This window comes from Hemiscyllium ocellatum, chromosome 6 (assembly GCF_020745735.1).
Source record: "Hemiscyllium ocellatum isolate sHemOce1 chromosome 6, sHemOce1.pat.X.cur, whole genome shotgun sequence".
In the NCBI taxonomy this organism is placed as follows: Eukaryota; Metazoa; Chordata; class Chondrichthyes; order Orectolobiformes; family Hemiscylliidae; genus Hemiscyllium; species Hemiscyllium ocellatum.
In genome coordinates, this window is record NC_083406.1 from 111,169,560 (window position 1) to 111,188,850 (window position 19,291).

The window sequence follows — 19,291 nt, forward strand, 5'->3', positions numbered from 1 at the left end:
GGCCCATTTGGTCAAGATCCTGTTGTAATCTGAGGTAACCCTCTTCGCTGTCCACTACACCTCCAATTTTGGTGTAAACTTACTAACTGTACCTCTTATGCTCACATCCAAATCATTTATGTAAATGACAAAAGGTAGAGTGCCCAGCACCGATCCTTGTGGCACTCCACTGGTCACAGGCCTCCAGTCTAAAAAACAACCCTCCACCACCACCCTCTGTCTTCTACCTTTGAGCCAGTTCTGCATCCAAATGGCTAGTTCTCCCTGTATTCCATGAGATCTAACCTTGCTAACCAGTCTCTCATGGGAAATTTTGTCGAACGCCTTACTGAAGTCAATACAGATCACATCTACTGCTCTGCCCACATCAATCTTCCTTGTTACTTCATCAAAAAACTCAATCAAGTTTGTGAGACATGATTTCCCACGCACAAAGCCATGTTGACTATCCCGAATAAGTCCTTGCTTTTCCAAATACATGTACATCCTGTCCCTCAGGATTCGCTCCAACAACTTGCCCACCACCGAGGTCAGGCTCACTGGTCTATAGTCCCCTGGATTGTCCTTACTAGCCTTCTTAAACAGTGGCACCAACCTCCAGTCTTCTGGCACCTCACCTGTGACTATCGATGATACAAATATCTCAGCAAGAGGCCCAGCAATCACTTCTCTAGCTTCCCACAGAGTTCTTGGGCACACCTGATCAGGTACTGGGGATTTATCCACCTTTAACCATTTCAAGACATCCAGCATTTCCCCCTTGTAATCTGGACATTTTTCAAGATGAACCCATCTATTTCCCTACAGTCTATATCTTCCATATCCTTTTCCACAGTAAATGCTGATGCAAAGGTATCCTAAGGCAAGCTCAGGGAGGACAGAAACTTCTCGTGGAGCAGAAGGGCAAAAGCTCACTTGATCTTGATTTTCAGTACGAGTATAGACCGTGAAAGCGGGGCCTCGCGATCCTTCTGACCTTTTGGGTTTTAAGCAGGAGGTGTCAGAAAAGTCACCACAGGGATAACTGGCTTGTGGTGGCCAAGTGTTCATAGCTACGTCGCTTTTTGATCCTTCGATGTCGGCTCTTCCTATCATTGTGAAGCAGAATTCACCAAGCGTTGGATTGTTCACCCACTCATCGGGAACGTGAGCTGGGTTTAGACCGTCGTGAGACAGGTTAGTTTTACCCTAGTGATGTTGTGTTGTTGCAATAGTAATCCTGCTCAGTACAAGAGGAACCGCAGATTCAGACATTTGGTGTATGTGCTTGGCTGAGGAGCCAATGGTGCGAAGCTACCATCTGTGGGATTATGACTGAACACCTCTAAGTCAGAATCCCGCCTAAATGTAACAATACCATAGGGCCGTGGATCAATGGTTGGCCTAGGATAACCGACTCTAATTGGTGCGTATCACCATTCGAATCTGGTCTGGAGTGTGGCCGTTTGGGCGCTGCCTCTCTCCTTTACTTGCACCTCATGTTCATGGGGAACCTGGTGCTAAAAAAATGCTCAGATCCACTTCCCTCTCCCTCAGACTGAACACAGAATTCAATCATATTACGTTCACTGTTTCTTGAGGGTGCTTTCATTATGGGTGCCTCAATTACTCTTATCTCATTCCAGGTCCAGTGTGGCCTGCTTTCTGGCCAGCACTAGAATTTGATGAATGTAGACAGTTCATTTTAATGCTTTGACAAAGTAGGTGAATCTATTTGAGCTTTCAAAATGTGTTCAGTGCTCGGGTGTATGGGGAGCTTGTTTTAATTCCACTGTTTCTTCAATGTATGGAGGGCCATGTAAATTGAAAGCAAGTAATGGCCTAATGGTATTATCGCTAAACTGCTAATCCAGAGACCCAGGGAATATTCTGGGAACCTGGGTTTGAATCCCACCGTAGCAAATATAAAATTTGAATTAAATTTCAAAAAACCAAATCTGTATTTAAGAGTCTAATGATGACTATGAGGTTGCTGGGGGAAAATCCGTCTGTTTCACTAATGACCTTACATGGTCTGGCCTACATTTGACTCCAAACTCACAGCAATGTGGTTGACTCTTAACTGTCCTCTGGGTAACTGGGGAAGGGCCAGGCAGAAATACTCCTCTTCCTGTGAACAAATGGAGTTAAGGGACAGGCCCACCACATCCATACAGAGTGACGCAATAGGCTGAAGGAGTACAAAGTCTATTCCTGGTCCTCTTTCCCTGTGAATGTGCTAGATGGCTTACTGTTCTATCAGTGGAAGATCTGTAAAAATCCTGGGAAAATGTCACTTGAGCAGTTTTTCTGGGATTCCCCAGACTGTTTGCTACAGATAATGGGGAGATTCAATGCTGCAATTTGATCATGTTCATGACACCAAGCAGTGCCACTCAACACAATGTCAGAGAAGTGGGACGAGGCAGTTTCAATCAACATGGCTCAGAGATGTGACATTTTGACAGGGAATTTGATGTAAGTGATCCATTGTAATGCATATACTGTCTGGAGAGCTCCAGTCAACAGGGAGCATCGTGCTCTATGACACCTGCTAGGCATTAGCTTTATCATATTTTTGCTTCAGATGTTTAGAAGACCATTCTTTAACTTTCTCATACATTTGTCCAATTATATACCTTCAGTAACCCCCTGCTTAAAATTGTTACATCTGAATTTTGAGGTGGAGAGTGGGTCTAGGTGGGATCCTCTTCAGAGGTTCGATGTGGACTTGTTGGGCCAAAATGGCCTGTTTCCACAATGTAGGGATTCTACTTTATTCGATAGCAAGGTGTGGGTGTCTCATCGTGCAGAAAGTGTTGCATTTATCTCTTTTGTATTTGTTGAATCTTGACTAGAATTGTATTCCAGACAGGGAAAATTGAGCTTTTTAAATGTTCTAAGTTTCTTCCCAAATTTTATGCTCTATTGGTCTCGCAGTACAACCCAAGAAACCTATCAATTTTCAGTAAAAATTCTCTCATGTTCAATTATTCCCACAACTTTCTATCACAGCATTTCCCAAACCAATTAATTTATTAAATGACCTGGGGATTTTCTGTTCCTGTTTTCTTTCAGGGGGCGTGACATCATTAGCACGGTCAGCATTTGTTCCCCATCACTGGTTGTTCCTGAAAAAGTGGTGAGGAGCTGGTTTCTTGAACCACATGGTGTCTAGCAATCTTAGGTATTGCATCCCTCTAATTGTGGGATCACATTCCATCTTGCAAACAATGGAGGGGTTTTGGGCAACGCTACTCACCACAGAATACCCAGCCTGATTGTTCAAACAGCCACAATGTATGTCTGTCTGCTTGTATGTCTCTGCATCTATCTGTATATATATGTGTGTGTGTGTCTGTCTGTCTGTGTATCAGCGTCTCTGTGTATGTGCTCATCACTACGTGTATCTAGGTGAGTGTATGTTGTGTATACGTGTGTGTGACTGTGTGTTTGTATGCATCATGTCTCTGTGTGTGTCTCTGTCTGTGTATCTGTGTCATTCTGTGTGTGCCTGTCTTTATGTGTATCTGGGTGAATGTGTGTTGTATGGCTGTGCGTATATGTATATGGGACTATGTATGTATTTGCATGCATGATGTCTGTGTGTGTGCCCCTGTCTGTGTATCTGCATATGTGCACTATTTGTGTATGTGTCTGCATTGGTGTGTGTGTCATTTATTATGTGAAAGTGTGTGTTATTTATTTCTAAGAGTATGTCGTGTATGTGCATTGCGTGTACATGTGTTCCTGTATATGTTGTGTGTCCATGTCCGCTTGTATGTGTCTGTGTTGTAAGGATGTGTATATTCTGTGTGTCCGTATCTGTGTGTATGTATGCCTGTGTCCATGCATGAAGAGTGCATGGAGATGTCATTGTAGATTGATCTTCCCTTAAAGAAATTACCTATTCTTTCTATTTTATTCCACGTCTTGGCACAGAGCCAGCCTAAATGGAAGCAAAACATTAAGAATTCAATATATTTAACATATTAGTGTTAAACAAAAAAGTAGAAACAGTCAGGAAGCAATATTTTAATGGATACATGTTTTATTCCTCAGGTAGAGCTTGGACTGCGAGTGTTTTAATCTGCCCTTTACGCCACAGCATCATGCTGTTTGTCCCACCTCTCTTGATAACAGCCATACTTTGGACAACAGCACTAAATGGAGCTGCTATAACTTGCTTTGCACACATGAGTGAGTTATTTCAACATTTTAATATCAAAATAATCTGATATATAAAACTGTATTTCAGTTGTTAACCCATAATCTTTTAAAGTAAATCTCTCTGATGCCTTCGTTCCCATGTAGTGTGGGTTTAAGTAAGCACATTGAAATCTGGGTCACTGACAATGGCTCGCTGTTAACTCCAGCGTGACCCTGCTGTGCATGTGTCACACGTGGACACAGACATGGATACACAACAAATGAAAACAGGCACACACACAAATATATGCACACACAAATACAGGATCACACACAGACATGCACACAGACACATACACTCAAAACGCACAAACACTAAATACACACATGCAGACTCAACACACAGATATACATCACACGCACATACACACACATGCAGATACACACTAAAACACAGATATACACACACACAGATACACACAGACCCTTAGACATACACCCCACCCCACACACACACAGACACACACGACAGACACACATACCACACATACAGGTATACACAGACACATATTCACACAGACTCACACAACGGAAGACATTGATATTGTGGTTATGCCATTGGACTGATACTCCAGCAATCCAAGCCAATATTCTGAGGTCCTGGGTTTAAATCCCACCGAAGCAAAAGGTGAAAATTTGAATTCAATAACAATCTGAAAATAAAAGCTTGTGTAATGTTGACTACATAAACACTGTCCATTGTTGTAAAAGCAGATTAGAAAGTTAGTAGTAATGGGTGACTCAGTAGTTTGGGGGATATACTGTCTAGTTTACAAGTGAGATCGGGAGCTCCATATGGTCAGTTGCTTCCCATACTACCCGTGCCACAGACTTCACCATCTAGGCAAAGGGAGTCGAATGTTTGGCTTGAGGGATGGTGCAGATGGGAGGGATTCAGAGTTTTGGAGTATTGGGATCAGTTTTAGGAAAGGAGGAAGTTGGTCAGAAGAGATGGGCTTCACCTGAGCTGAAATGGAACTAATCTCTTGACTGAGAGATTAAATAAGTCCAAACTTGTAAGGCAGGGGGTAGGATAACTCATGAACTATCAGAGACAGCTAAAGAGAAAGAAGGTTAACAGGGTAAGGAAGTGAAGGAAGGCTTGAGTGCCTCACAGGGCCAGAGACCCGGGTTCATTTCCCGCCTCAGGCGACTGACTGTGTGGAGTTTGCACGTTCTCCCCATGTCTGCGTGGGTTTCCTCCGGGTGCTTCGGTTTCCTCCCACAGTCCAAAGATGTGCAGGTTAGATGAATTGGCCATGCTAAATTGCCCGTAGTGTTAGGCAAGGGGTCAATGTAGGGGTACGGTGTGGGTTGCGCTTCGGCGGGTCGGTGTGGATTTGTTGGGCCGAAGGGCCTGTTTCCACACTGTAAGTAATCTAATCTAATCTAATCTAATCTAAAATGGTCACCTTCCAATGGGCAAGGAAGAGATAAATTGTATGTGTGACAATGCACAGAATACGCTGAACAAAACTGGAGAATTGGAAGCAGAAATTGCTCTGGGGGTTAGGACATAGTAGCAATAACAGAAATGTAGCTCAAGTCAGAAAGGACCGGATACTTAATGTACAGGGTTACAGGGCTTTTCAGACAAACAGGGCAGGTAAGAAGGGCATATAACAGTCTTGATCAAAAAATAGTATCATTACCCTTAAATGAGATGCATTTAATTACAATCAATTTGGTTGGAGGAGGGAAACAGGAAGGGAGCAGTGATCCTGGTGAGTATTTATTATAGGCCTTCAAATAGTAAAAGAGACGATTGGAGGCAGGTTATGGAATTCTACAGGACATGAAGAGGAGAAATTTCTGCAATGTGTGCAGGAGAATTTCCTGGAACAGTCCATTTCCTGATTACAAGGGATGCACTTGCATTGGATCTAATCCTAGGAAATGAGGCAGGCCAAGTAGAGAATGTAGAGTAGGGGAACATTTGGGAAATAGCATTCACAACTTAATGAGGTTCAAAATTAGGTTTGAAAAGGATTACAATCAATCAATGGTTAAGATTTCAGATTGAAAAAGAACAGGTTTTAGGGGTCTAAAAATTGGACTGGAGTATTTCGATTGAAAATGCATTTTGATGGATAAAACAGTGGATGAATAATGGGAGAATTTCAAAAGAGAGATGAATTGGGTGCAATGAGAAATAAATGTAGGGTATCCAAAGTTAGGATATCCTGGATGACTAAGATTATTGATGAGCAAATAATGAAGAGAAAAGAGGTATATAATGCAAGCAATAATAGGAATAGGAAATAAATGTGGGAGGGAGGCCAAGGCTGGGATAAGAGTCAGAAAGTGTGGCGCTGGAAAAAGCACAGGATGAAAGACTCATGCACAAAACTCCTGCTCCTCGGATACTGCCTGTTATGCTGTGCTTTTCCAGCACCACACTTTTCAACCCTGAGTCTCCAGCATCTGCAGTTCTCACTTTCTCCAAGACTGGAATAAGGAAGGCAAAGAGGAAGCATGAGAAAAGGATTGCAGGTCGTGCTAAAACAGAAGGTAAAATGTTCTTCAAATATATTGACAGCAAAAGATAAGGGAAGGATAGAGTGGGGCCCATTAGGAACACACAGTGTAAGTTGCTCACTGAAGCAAAGGATATGAAAGAGGAATTAAATTAATATATTGCTTCTGTCTTTACCAAATTTCCAAGTGACACAGATCCACGGGAGTGTGTTTGAGCCTTATCTAAGCAATTGGGGATGGGCAAGAATTGCTGTAAATAAAATATTACCATGGCAATAAAGTGATGTCTACATCTCCTGAATAAATAAAGCTGCCAGCTGCCAGCATTGGAGAATTATGCTGACTCAAATAGATCATTGGACCTGGGAAGTATCTTGTCAGTAGTGCTATTCCCATGAATGTGCAGCCTTTGTCTTTCAAGCTGTTAACACCTAAATTCCTGGTATGGAAGGTGTTAATTAAAAATTCTTGGTGGGGTGTTAAGGTACATCTTGTAGGTGGTCCACATGCTGCCAATGTTTAGGACAATTGATGGACAGCCAATCAAATGGACAGCTTTGTCCAGGATGTCACCTAGCTTCTTAGGATCAGAGGGTATCTCCATTTTGAGGCGTCCATATTAGACTTGAAATGTGAACGTTATTTCTCTCTCCACATACACTGCTTGACCTGTTGACTTCTTCCAACACCTTCTGTTTATAATCTGTTTGCTTTCATAGTTGGGTCTGTGTACTTTCACTTGAATTTGACTCAAATGGTGGATGTTGCCAACAGAACCATGGCCATTGCATAATTAGGCCAAACATTAAATTGCTGAGCTATTTATATTTTAATCAACTTGTCAGTAGATTATTTATAGGCTAATTTCTGGTTCACTGAAGCTGTTTATTGTCGTCATTGTAATGAGCTGAAAATGTGTTGCTGGAAAAGCACAGCAGGTCAGGCAGCATCCAAGGAGCAGGAGAATCGATGTTTCGGGCATGATCATTCCTGAAGAAGGGCTCATGCCCGAAACGTCGAATTCTCCTGCTCTTTGGATGCTGCCTGCCCTGCTGCGCTTTTCCAGCAACACATTTTCAGCTCTGATCTCCAGCATCTGCAGTCCTCACTTTCTCCTAGTCATTGTAATGAGGTCAGCCAGGTGGACCTCATAGAATATAGGTTCCCTGATTGGGGTGGTTAACCTGGTCCAATCAGGGAGCCCTGGCTGACAGATATAAACAGGAGTGATTTGTGTATGTTGACTTTCAACACAGACACTGTGACTGACTATAAATCAAACTCAGTGGCAATGAGACCCTCTCAATTTCAAAAGTACTGTTCACATTTATGTATTCATTAAAATCAACCTGTTTTTCATATATTGCGACATACCGAGGACAGGGAGGACTGAACACGACCACTGCACTGCAAGAGCACTTTGATATTTTCTAATTAACTTGTTCAGAGATGTTATTTATTTAAAAAAAATAAAATAAACAGGAGTGACAGAGGTTCTGTTCCCCTTCAGAGCTGGCTCTGAGGAAGCCGGATCAGTGTCAAGAACTTTCCACATGCAAATAAAGAGTGACTTGACGACCAGATACTGGCTTCTGTGGATTTATTTCACTTAAAGCCTGGACAATGAGGCTTTTCATATAGAATACGTTCTCCCTGTGATAGATTTTATAGAGTCCCCATGCCTGGCCAAAATCAGGATGTTAATGAGTGCAAAAACAATATTGTGATATTCAGTCATGCATGGAGCAGTTTTGCAGATTCATTGTCATTATGAAATCATGGGTGTCTCAACTGATATTATCAACTACTGTTGCAAAGGGAAATGTTTTTATCTGCCTTGTGGATAAGATGCATTAAAATAATAGAACATAAAAAATGGGGAAAATGAATATATCTTTAGGCATTATAATTGTTGCTTTATGACATCACCTTCAATAAATACAAGCAAAATTGTCATGACCCATCTTGTTGGAGTTCTCGTGATGATCTTCAATATTCAAGCAAGTCTTACACAACTCATTATCACTGCTGTTGCACGTTGATTTCCTTTAGTCTTATTGAATCCCTACAGCATAGAAGCAGGCCATTCAGCCTATCGAGTTCACACTGACCCTCCAAAGAGCATTCAACCCAGACTCACCCCCACCCAGCCTATAACCCTGCATTCCCCATGGCTAATCTACCTAGCCCACACGTCTCTCGACAATAGTATGACCAATCACCCTGACCTGCACATCTTTGGATTGTGGGAGGAGACTCACACAGACACAAGGAGAAGATACAAACTCCACACAGACAGTCACCCAAGGCTGGAATCAAACCTAGATCCCTGCGCTATGAGGCAGCAGTGCTAACCACTGAACCACTGTGTCACCCATGCTCATGTGTCATAGTTCAGCTGCCTGCATCTACCTGCTAATACTCCATACTCATGTATTTATTAAAGTTCCATTTAAAGTTATGTTTTGAATCTGTGTCAATGATTGTATCAGCTGTGCATTCCAGTCATAGTGTCATTGAGATTTACAGCAAAGGAAAAGGCCCTTCAGCCCACTGTGTCCATGCTGGTAGTCAAGCACCTATCTACTTTAGCCCTGTGTTCCCTAAGAGCTAGAAGGAGCCCCTCAAGTCTGCCAATTAATACGATCATGGCTGATCTCATCTCAGTTTCAACTCCACTTTCCCACTTACTCTCCATAACCCTTTAATCTTTTGTGAATTAAAAAAAGCTGTCTGTTATCTCCTCCTTAAATGTATCCAGTTTCCTGGCATGCAACACCCTCTGGGATATTGAATTCCACTGATGCACACCCCTTTGAGAGAACATCTGAGGCAGTAGGATAGGAAGCATTGTGGAGAAAACCCTTCATTGGGAGTGGATTTGATTGTCACGGAAAGTTGCATTCCTCCTCAGCAAAATGCCTGTTCAGTTCACTGAGTAATGCTGTTAAATGTCACCGCAGAAGTGGTTTAATGGTTTTGTCAACAGTTTAGCAAGATGTCAACAGAGGAACTTACAGTAGGTGGGACTTCCCAGGAAGTCTGACTAACCTTATTGTGAAGGTAAATGTGTAAGCCACGGTACACTGAGGAGATTGTGAGGAAGTGGCTTGGGACTTTCTCTCTGAATATGTAATGGACTGTGGTTTCTACATTTGATTATAAATGGCACATTGCATAATCACAAATGCAAATTCTTCCCTGTCCAATGTCATCAGACATCAGAACAGAGCAAAGCCAACATCCCAATAATTTCAGGATGATGGTGAATTCACCTTGAGATGATGCATAGGACATAAGAATATAACAAAACAAAAAAAAACCCAGAGCAAACTGCAGATGCCTGAAATCAGAAGCAAAAAATGAAAATGCTGGAGAAACTCAGCAGGTCGGAGTTAATGTTTCTGGTCCAGTGACCCTTCTTCACGACTGGTTCTGTAGCGTGATTTCTCTTCACAGACCTGCTCAGAGTTTCCAGCAATGTCTGCTTGATTTGTAATGCAAGAATATAACTTGATTAGATTAGATTCCCTACAGTGTGAAAACAGGGCCTTTCAGCCCAACAAGTCCACACTGACCCTCTGAAGAGTAACCCACCCAGACCCATTCCCATATCTTTTATTTACCGCTAATTAATGTACCGAACACAATGGGCAATTTAGCATGGCCAATTCATCTAACCTGCACATCCTTTGGATTGTGGGAGGAAACTAGAGCACCTGAAAGGAACCCACACAGACACGGGGAGAATGTGCAAACTCTGCACAGTTAGTTGCTTGAGGTAGGAATCAAACCCTGGTCCCAGGCTGTGTGAGGCAGCAGTGCTAACCACTGAGCCACCGTGTCGCCCAAACTTGTGAACCTTTGTGCCAGGGATCAGGGAAGACTGAAACTTACTGGGGTGACCTTTGAACTGTCATTACTGGAGTAGTTGCCCATGACTGAAGCTGGCCTGATTTTCATTCCATTGGTCTCCAGAGTGGCAAATTGAAAAGATTGTGAGTACAGGCACCATGCCAACGGTTTGAAGCATTGACTTTGACCTTCGAATGCAACAAATAACTTTACACACAAATAACAAGACAACATGTGAATAAATATTTCAACAAACTAGCACAAAAGTTATAGTCTGAATTCCTTGTTTCTCTAAAGTTATGAAGAGCGGGCTGCTTAAGGCAAAAACAGAATACGAGGTCTGGAAATATTTTTACATATGAATTAGGAGCAGAAGTAGGCCATTTGGCCCTTCAAGTTATACTTTCATTTAATGAAATTATGACTGATCAGTTGTGCTTCACATTCCACATTTCGATCAACTGTCCATCCCCTCTACCTCAAAAATATTTAATAATCTTGACCCAGGCATTCTTTGAGGCAATGTTCCAAAGTTGCACATTCCTCTGAGAGAAAAAAAATTCCCTTGTCTCTGACCTAAAGAGGTGACACCTAATTTTAAAACAGTGTCTGCTTGTTTGAGACTGACCCCCAAGAGTATACATCTTTTCTAAATCCAGCTTAGCAAGACTGTGTAAGGCCTTATGAACTTCAAGCACATTACCCCTCATTCTTCTAGACTCCAACTAAAACAATCGCAGCCTATCTAATAAATCCTCAAAAGACCAACCACTCATTTCAGGTGTCAATCTAGTAAATGCCTTCAGAGCTGACTCCATTGCATTTACATTTCTGCCTTAAATAAGAAAATCAAAGGTGCAAACAGTATTTGAGATATGGTGTCACCAATTCTCCATATAATTAAGCAATAGCCTCTTTATATTTCTGCTCAATTTCTCTTGAATAAAACATAGCGTCCCCTTAATCACTTGCTGGACTTTTTTGTGACTCATGCACCAGAATACTTGGAAGACTTTGGACTTTGGAAATCTTCAGAGTTGAGAGTGTGTTGCTGGAAAAACACAGCAGGGCAGGCAGCATCTGAGGAGCAGGAAAATCGACGTTTCGGGCAAAGGCCTTTCGTCAGGATCCTGATGAAGGGCTCTAGCCCGAAACATCGATTCTCCTGCTCCTCGGATGCTGCCTGACCTGCTGTGCTTTTCCAGCAACACACTCTCAACTCTGATCTCCAGCATCTGCAGACCTCACTATCCTCTTTGGAAATCTTCAGTCTTTTTTCATTTAAATAATACTCTGCTTTTCTAAAATTCTTCAAAAGGAGTGATTTTACATTTACCCACATTATACCCCATCTGCCAAACTTTGGCCCATTCACTTAACCTGTCTACATCCATTTGAATCCTTGTTATGTTAATCCTCCATGATAGTTTCTTATACCTCTGATTTCTCTTCGCAGATGCTGCTAGACCTGCTGAGCTCTCCAGCAATTTCAAATTTTGTTTCTAATTTACAGAATCTGCAGTTCTTTCGGTCTTTATTTATCCAATACAACCCAGATCCCTTTTCTATCTGCTATAAACTACCCATTATAGAGAGTGATGAACTCAGCCTGGACAATCACAAAGGCCAACCTCCCATCTATAGAATCCATCTACCAGGCCCACTGTCAAGGAAAGGCCGCCAGCATTCTTAAAGATCCATCCCACCCTGGCAATGTTTTTTGACAACCTCTACCACCGGGGAGAAGGTACAGAAGCCTGAACACACTCACCAGCCGATTTTGTAACAGTTTCTAACCTACTGTTAGAATACGGAATGGACTCACAAACCCTTAACATTCGCCTTTACCTGTGCTTTTGTTTTTGCCACTGTTTAGCTATTATTTACTTATCTGTGCTATTTAACGATGTGATCCTCCTGTATTGCTCACAAGACAAAGCTTTTCACTGTGCCTTGGTACACATGACAATAAATTCAATTCAATTCAATTCAATTTAATTCAATTCTCATCCTGCAGAAGAAAAACACTGCTTTGATTTACTCATTTCCTTTGTCAGATATCTACAGAAAGTCAGGCTTTTATCTTCGTATTGATATGTCTGTAATTTTTTCAATTATTTCATTGGCACAGGTAATCACACTTCCTCAATCCACAACCTGGAGTGCATGTTTTATTATTACCAACAAATGACCTGTACCTGGGGTATTAGGGCACAAGCACCAGCGGATGCACAGTACTGTTTGTCTTATGGGTAAGTATAAACATTTACTCATCTATGCAACTGCCTGAAATGGCTGTTTTGAGTTCTATCAGAAATTAAGAGATGGTGCGTTTCAGTTCAAAAGCAAAATTGTGCAGACTGTGGAAATCTGATATTAAGAGCAGAAAATCTTCAGCTAATCTGGCAGCATCTATGGAAACAGAAGCAGGGTTAAGAGGCAGAACAGTCTGGAACCTGTGGAGGCTGGGCCGAGTAAGTGTTGTGGGCTTCTCCGGCAGCCAAGTTGCAATGTCACTCAGTGCCTTCCCGCCACTCAGATAGCTCCCTGCCTTAGGCCACGGTGCAGGTGAGCTGTTGTTACTCCACCGAACCCAATCAGCCTTTCTCGCTCTGCATTCACAATACAATAAAGTTAATCCCCAAATAGTCGCTCCAATGGTTCCTAAACAAGACTTGTGAATAACCAATCCCAGACTTTGTGAGTAATTCATTACTAGACACCAGTTTAGTATCTTAAGTAAAATATTTAACAGTGTATTAGCTGCAAAATAACTTCAGCAGAGAGAAAATTAAATAACACAGTCAGCTTTTAATGTCAGCCTCCATTCAAACAGTCAAACAAACAAAGGTAAGGGGTAAATAAATGAAAATATCACATTTAGCTTTGTCTCATCAGTGTAAATGTATACTCCTTGGTTGTTTTTCTGAAACATTAAACAGGGTCACCCAGACAAAGGCAGCACTGCTTCAAACTTAGCTTTTTACTCTTTGAACTTTTCAAAGCCGTTTATTAGACGAGGCAAGATTGGGTAGTTCCTCTCGCTGTTTGGGAGAGGTGCAACTGCAATAAAGTCAGCCTTTATGGACTAGTTGGTTAAGGGTGTGGAGGAAGTGGCTAATGAAGTCACCCCTCTAAAGAGAAGGCTGTGAGCAGAAATGATCCCTTGAGGGGGACTTTTCTCCTTCATTTGACAGGGCCTGCCACCTCATCAACCCCTCGCAAATATTTGAATACATTCACCTATTTGTTTGTGCCTCCATTCAGAGGCACTGTCCAATTCTCAGAGCCACCCTAGCAGAGCATAACAGTCCAGGAGGCTGCTAATGCCCTGAAATTGGGTAAGCAATATCAGGAGTCTGTCCACCATCCTGTCATTACTTTAACTGATGTGATAATCATTCTTTCAGAAAAGATGCATTACTCATGCGCGCGCACACTCATTTACTTCTTAAACATGATCTTTCCAGGATTTCAGATGTACAAAATACCCAGTCCAGAACGATCTCTCGTAAGAATGGTTGGAGAAATGTAACCTGCCATGTTCAGGACGTTGGCTTTAATCTCTTCAATGTGATGCAGATTTGTGTCACTGAATTAGGCCAAAACTTCTCGAAACTTCACTGCATAGATTTGACACCAGTCAACTATTGTAAGAGTCATTCATTTTCAATTTATATTGAGTTTAGTTCTCTATTGTAAGATTGAAATAAGTTCTAAAAATAAACGTACCTATTTATAGCCACAATGGCATTAACAATAAGAATTGAAACCCACCATTAAGAGGAGCCCCCTCACTCCCACATTAGCCACATTACTGAACGAGCTGGATGAGTCCTGAAGTACATACTCGCTCGACTGGGTTTGCGACAGCAGGGCAGGGCACTAACAAGAGAGAAAAACATACTGATCCTCACTAAATTGCCTGCCGCAGATGCATCTGTCCAGGACAGTATCGGTAATACTGGCCCCCTCATAAATCCTTTGGAGATGTAGTTCCATCTTCCCATTAAGGATAATTTTCATCATGTGTGGCATGATCACTGTGGTAAATGAGATAGATTTTGAACAGAACCAGCAATACAAGACTGGGCATCGGGAAGGCATTGTGGAGCATCATCTGCAGCCGAATTGTACTCCATCACAACCTGCAATGTGAGGGAGTGAATGGGAACGGACAATTACACAACTTATTGAAGGAGGAGGCTCCACAAATATCCCCAGCGATAGGAGAAGCCTAGCACATTAGTCAAGCTATTGTATTTTGTATTTGCTATAATCTTTAGTCAGAAGTGCTGGGTGGATGACCTGCCTCATCATCCTGTGGAGGTCCCCAGCATTGCAGATACCAGTCTTCAACCAATTCAATTCACTCTGTGTGATATTAAGGAACAGTAGGAGGCACTAGATATAGCAAAAGCTAACAGGCTCTGAAAACATATCAGCAATAGTATTGATGACAGGTGCTCCAGAATTAGCTGTGTCCCTAGCCGAGTTCTTCCAGTATAACTACAACTACCTGGTAATTTTGCAAACTCTTCAGGTATGCCATCTACACTAAAAGAAAGCGTATATCCAACCCAGCCAATTACACCCCATCAGTCTATCCTCAATCTTTCTGTGAAGTGATGGAATGAGTCCTCACGTGCAATCACGCAATATCTACTCAGCAATGACTAGCTCACTGTTGCTCAGTTTGGGTTCTGCCGGGGCACTCAATTCTTGCATTCATTACTGTCTTCACTCAAATATGAACAAATAACGAATTCCAAAGGTGAGGTGAGAATGAGTACTCTTAACAGCAAGGCTACATTTGAGCAAAGGTCACAACAAAAAACCCAGGCAAACCTGGACTTATTAGGAATCAGTGCATCTGCTCTTGGACACTTGGAGTCATGTCTAGTACATAGGACAATGCTTTTGGTTGTCAGAGATCAGTCATCTCAGCTAAAGGACATCTCTCCTCAGGAAACCCAATTGGAAAAGGACATCATTTGTTATTGAATGCCAAAATAGTACCACTACTCTTAGAATATATAGGCTAGTCTCAATTGGGAGAGATAGTTCTGCAGTCCTAGTCCAGGCTCTGTTTTCTTTTCATTTAACTTATTTTCTAATCAGCCTGTTCACTGACCTTATTACCCACTTCTGGAGCAAGTTGAACTCAAGCCTTCTGGTCCGGGATAGGTATACTAACTATTGTGCCACAGGAGGGGCCTTAGGGTCTGTTTTTTTTAACCCCCAAGACCAGGAAAACACCCGTGTGGCCATTCGAATGTTTGCAAACAAAGCTTATTAAGAGAAATGCTAACATCAAAAAGTGAGGAGGGTGGTGGTAGGGAGAGAGGGAAGGGTCTAAATCAAAGTTGAGTTGGAGGAGGAAATAAAGCACTCACCCTCCACCCTCAACACAGCCACAAAGAAAACAGTTGGGCTGATGAGAGTCCATGAACCACAAATAGCAAAGAGTGTTGCATTTGAACACACTTGTGTAGAACACAATGAATTAACAATCTATTGCCCTAATGTCTCTGTCACCATATCACACCATGGTCTGCTTTATTTTCTTTTATTTTACTTATTTTCTAATTAACCTGTTCAAAGGTGTTATTACTCACTCTGGAGCAGGTGGGACTTGAACCTGTGCCTCCTGGTGCAGAGATAGAACTCTATTTCTGTGTCACAGGAGGGCCCCTCAGAGTCTGCTTTATAAAGGGCTCAAGTGATGAGTTCCACCTGGGTGGGCCATCATCTGTTACCAAAGAAACTCATACTCAACAAGCTCCACAGGGAGTTTAATTAATGGGCCTCGTAGGAGATATCACTGTAGGTCCAAACATCTTCAGCTCTTTCATCAATGACCCTCTCTCCATCATAAGGCCAGAAATGGAGATGTTCACAAAGAATTGTACAATGTTTAGCACCATTGGCAACTCCTCAGACACTGAAGCTATCCATGTGCAAATGCAGCAAGACCCAGACAATATTCAGGATTGGGTTAACAAGTGGTATGTAACTTTGGTGCCACACAAGTGCCAGGCAATGATCATGTTCAGTAAGAGACAATCTAACCATTGCCCATTGACATTCAATGACATTACCATCACTAAATCCCTATCGATTTCCTAGTAATTATCATTGACCATAAACTAAACTGGACTGGCCACTTTTTTCTGTGGCTGCAAAAGTAAATGAAAAGTAAGGAAGCCTGCAGCAAGTAACTCACCTGCTAACTCCACAAAGCCTGATCACTATCTACAAGGTACAAATCAGGATTGTGATGGAATACTCCCCTTCTTGCTTGGGTTAGTGTAGCACCAACAACACTCAAAAATGCTCTGTTTAGGACCAGGCAGCCCATTTGATTGGCTCTGTATCTACAAGCATCATTCTCTGCACCTCCAATATTCATTCGCAGCCGTGTTTCCCATCTACAAGATGCACTGAAAAATTTCACCAAGGTGGCTTTAACAGCATTTTCCAAACTCATATGCACTACCATCTAAAAGAACAAGGGCAACAGATAAATGGACACACCAACCCTTGGAAATGTTTCTTAATTTCTTCAACGTCATTCGGCCAAACTCCTTGACTTCCAGCAGCATTGTGGGTCTACCTACAGCGTGTGGCCGCTAGGTTTTCAAGAAAACAGCTTCTCAAATATAAATAGAGGGACAAAAACACTGGTCCCAGCAAATGCCAACCCAGCTAACATCACCAACATTGCATGAATGAATGAGAAAAGCAAGTGCTATGTACCAAATATAATGGCAATGGATAATAATTTGAAGGAACCTGTAATATTTTAACATTAATATATTATCTGTCTTGATTTAGATAAGGTCAGTCCTCCAATTAACATTAGAGTCAAAGAAAATGAAGTAATATGGGATGAACCAGAAGGTAACCATCCTTCCCACGGCTTTTATTATCAGATACAAGTCACAAAAAGGAGTACCAACGTCATGAAGGTAAATAAGTTTGGATCTCACTAATTGTTTTATGCAACACAATTCCACATCACTTTTACAGCAGCTGTCAAAACTCTGTTCTCCTGTCCTAAAAATGGTAACACACAATGACTCATTATGCCTGTACTCACTGAATTACGTCAACTCTGGGTCTCAAAATGATCCAATTGTCAAATTTGTATGCTTGTTTTCGAATGTCTCCTTGAATCGTCAGATTCTTCTCTCTGTCACCTTGTCCAGCGCATGAAACCACTGAGATCTCTGCTTGAAACCAACTCACCTCCTGTGCATCCCTGAGGTTCTTCACCCCATCATTAACAATGCCTGTCAGAACCTTGATCCTACATTCCTTGGATTTCCTTCACTAAATCTCTCTACATCTCCGCCTTCAGAATGATCTTAAAACCTGTCATTTTCATCAAGTTTTAGGTCACATGCTTCTCTTTAGGCACATTATGACGTTGACAATTCTGTTTAAAGGTAAATTATAGTTGGTGCAGTTATACTATTGCCAACCTGTAAATGCAATAAATAGATGCTCAAAAGGGTCATGTAACAAATGCCTGTATGCATGCAGTCCCTGGCACTGTTCGCTGTATAAAGTTGCAGAAGATGCTTGGTTCTGAAAGGGTTAATACTGAGGAGTGAATTAAGCTCCACTCAATATGATGCTGCCATAAAGACTTAATGGGGAAACCAATGTGGATTTTGAAGGAGATAGACTTACTATTTCGACCTCCTCATGGCCTAGCTAACATACCAATGTTAATTGTTCTGGATTCCTATCTTGCAATAAACTATGTCTTATTTTAGACAAGATCGTTTGTATTATCTATCTTATGGTTTTTCTCTGGCCCACTAGACAAAGTAGATCCAATAGATCCTAACCTGAAAGGAGGATGGTGGCAGCAAATCTATCTTACAGTGACTAAGAGTCACTGCTAGCTCATTCAACATGGTGAGCAGTGGTGAGGATCCATCACCCACAACGCTGTTAATGAAGCTGGATGTGCAGGATACATTACCCATCATGGTAGTGTCATTGAAAGTCAAGAATGCCAAGAAGATTTTGTTTTATTTCACATAGTGATGCCGCTTGCAATTTGTAAACTCAAACTGGAATGTTGCCCACACCCTACTCCAGATTAGCAGGAATAGCTCCATTTCCAGCAGATTGGATAGCATTTTTAGATAGCGTTAATGTTTAAGATTAACCTTTTCTGATGCAGGGTCATCAACCTGGAAAGCTAACTGTTGCTGTCCCCACATATGCTGCTTGAGTATTTCCAGCATTTTCTGTTTATGTTTCAGACTTTCAGATACACTGTATACAGTTTGTTGCTTCTCAAGTGGCATCATTTTGTCTTTTCTTCAACATCCATTACCTTATAGACTAATTTCTCTGCATTAAATTGAAGTAATATAAGCCCCTAAGAAATAGAAACAGGAGTCTCCCGTTTAGGCCCAAGAGCCTACTCCACCATTTAATAAGACCATGCTACTTTTCTGCCCATTCCCTGGAACCCTTGATTCCCATGCAGACCAAGAATCTAGCTATCTCCTTGTTGAATATACACAAGGTCTCTTGCCCCACAGCTTTCTGTGGCAAGGAGTTCCAAAGTGTCACAATCCTCTGAGAGAAGACACTCTTCCTCATCCAAGTCTTAAATTGGAGGTCCTTCATTCTGAGACTATGCCCTCTGGTCCTAGACTCTCTCAAGAGGGGAACCATCCTCTCAGTACTAACCCTGTCAAGCCCCTTAAAAATCCTATATGTTGCAATGAGTCTCATTCTGTTT

At 41.8% G+C, this 19,291-nt stretch overlaps 1 protein-coding gene across 10 annotated transcripts in view; it reads left to right on the forward strand.

The window, feature by feature from the left end:
* LOC132816542 (interleukin-21 receptor-like) overlaps positions 1-19,291 on the forward strand; it is a 59,021-nt gene that overhangs the window by 23,389 nt on the left and 16,341 nt on the right. For 4 of the 10 annotated variants that reach the window (XM_060826272.1, XM_060826274.1, XM_060826275.1 and 1 more), the window contains 4 exons: positions 4,042-4,179; positions 12,653-12,773; positions 13,992-14,173; positions 17,359-17,492. In XM_060826272.1, coding sequence (XP_060682255.1) covers positions 4,092-4,179; positions 12,653-12,773; positions 13,992-14,173; positions 17,359-17,492 — 525 coding nt within the window. In that variant the 5' untranslated portion in view covers positions 4,042-4,091. The remainder of the gene's footprint in view (positions 1-4,041; positions 4,180-12,652; positions 12,774-13,991; positions 14,174-17,358; positions 17,493-19,291) is intronic. The other 6 variants (XM_060826278.1, XM_060826279.1, XM_060826280.1 and 3 more) reach the window with 3 other exon arrangements.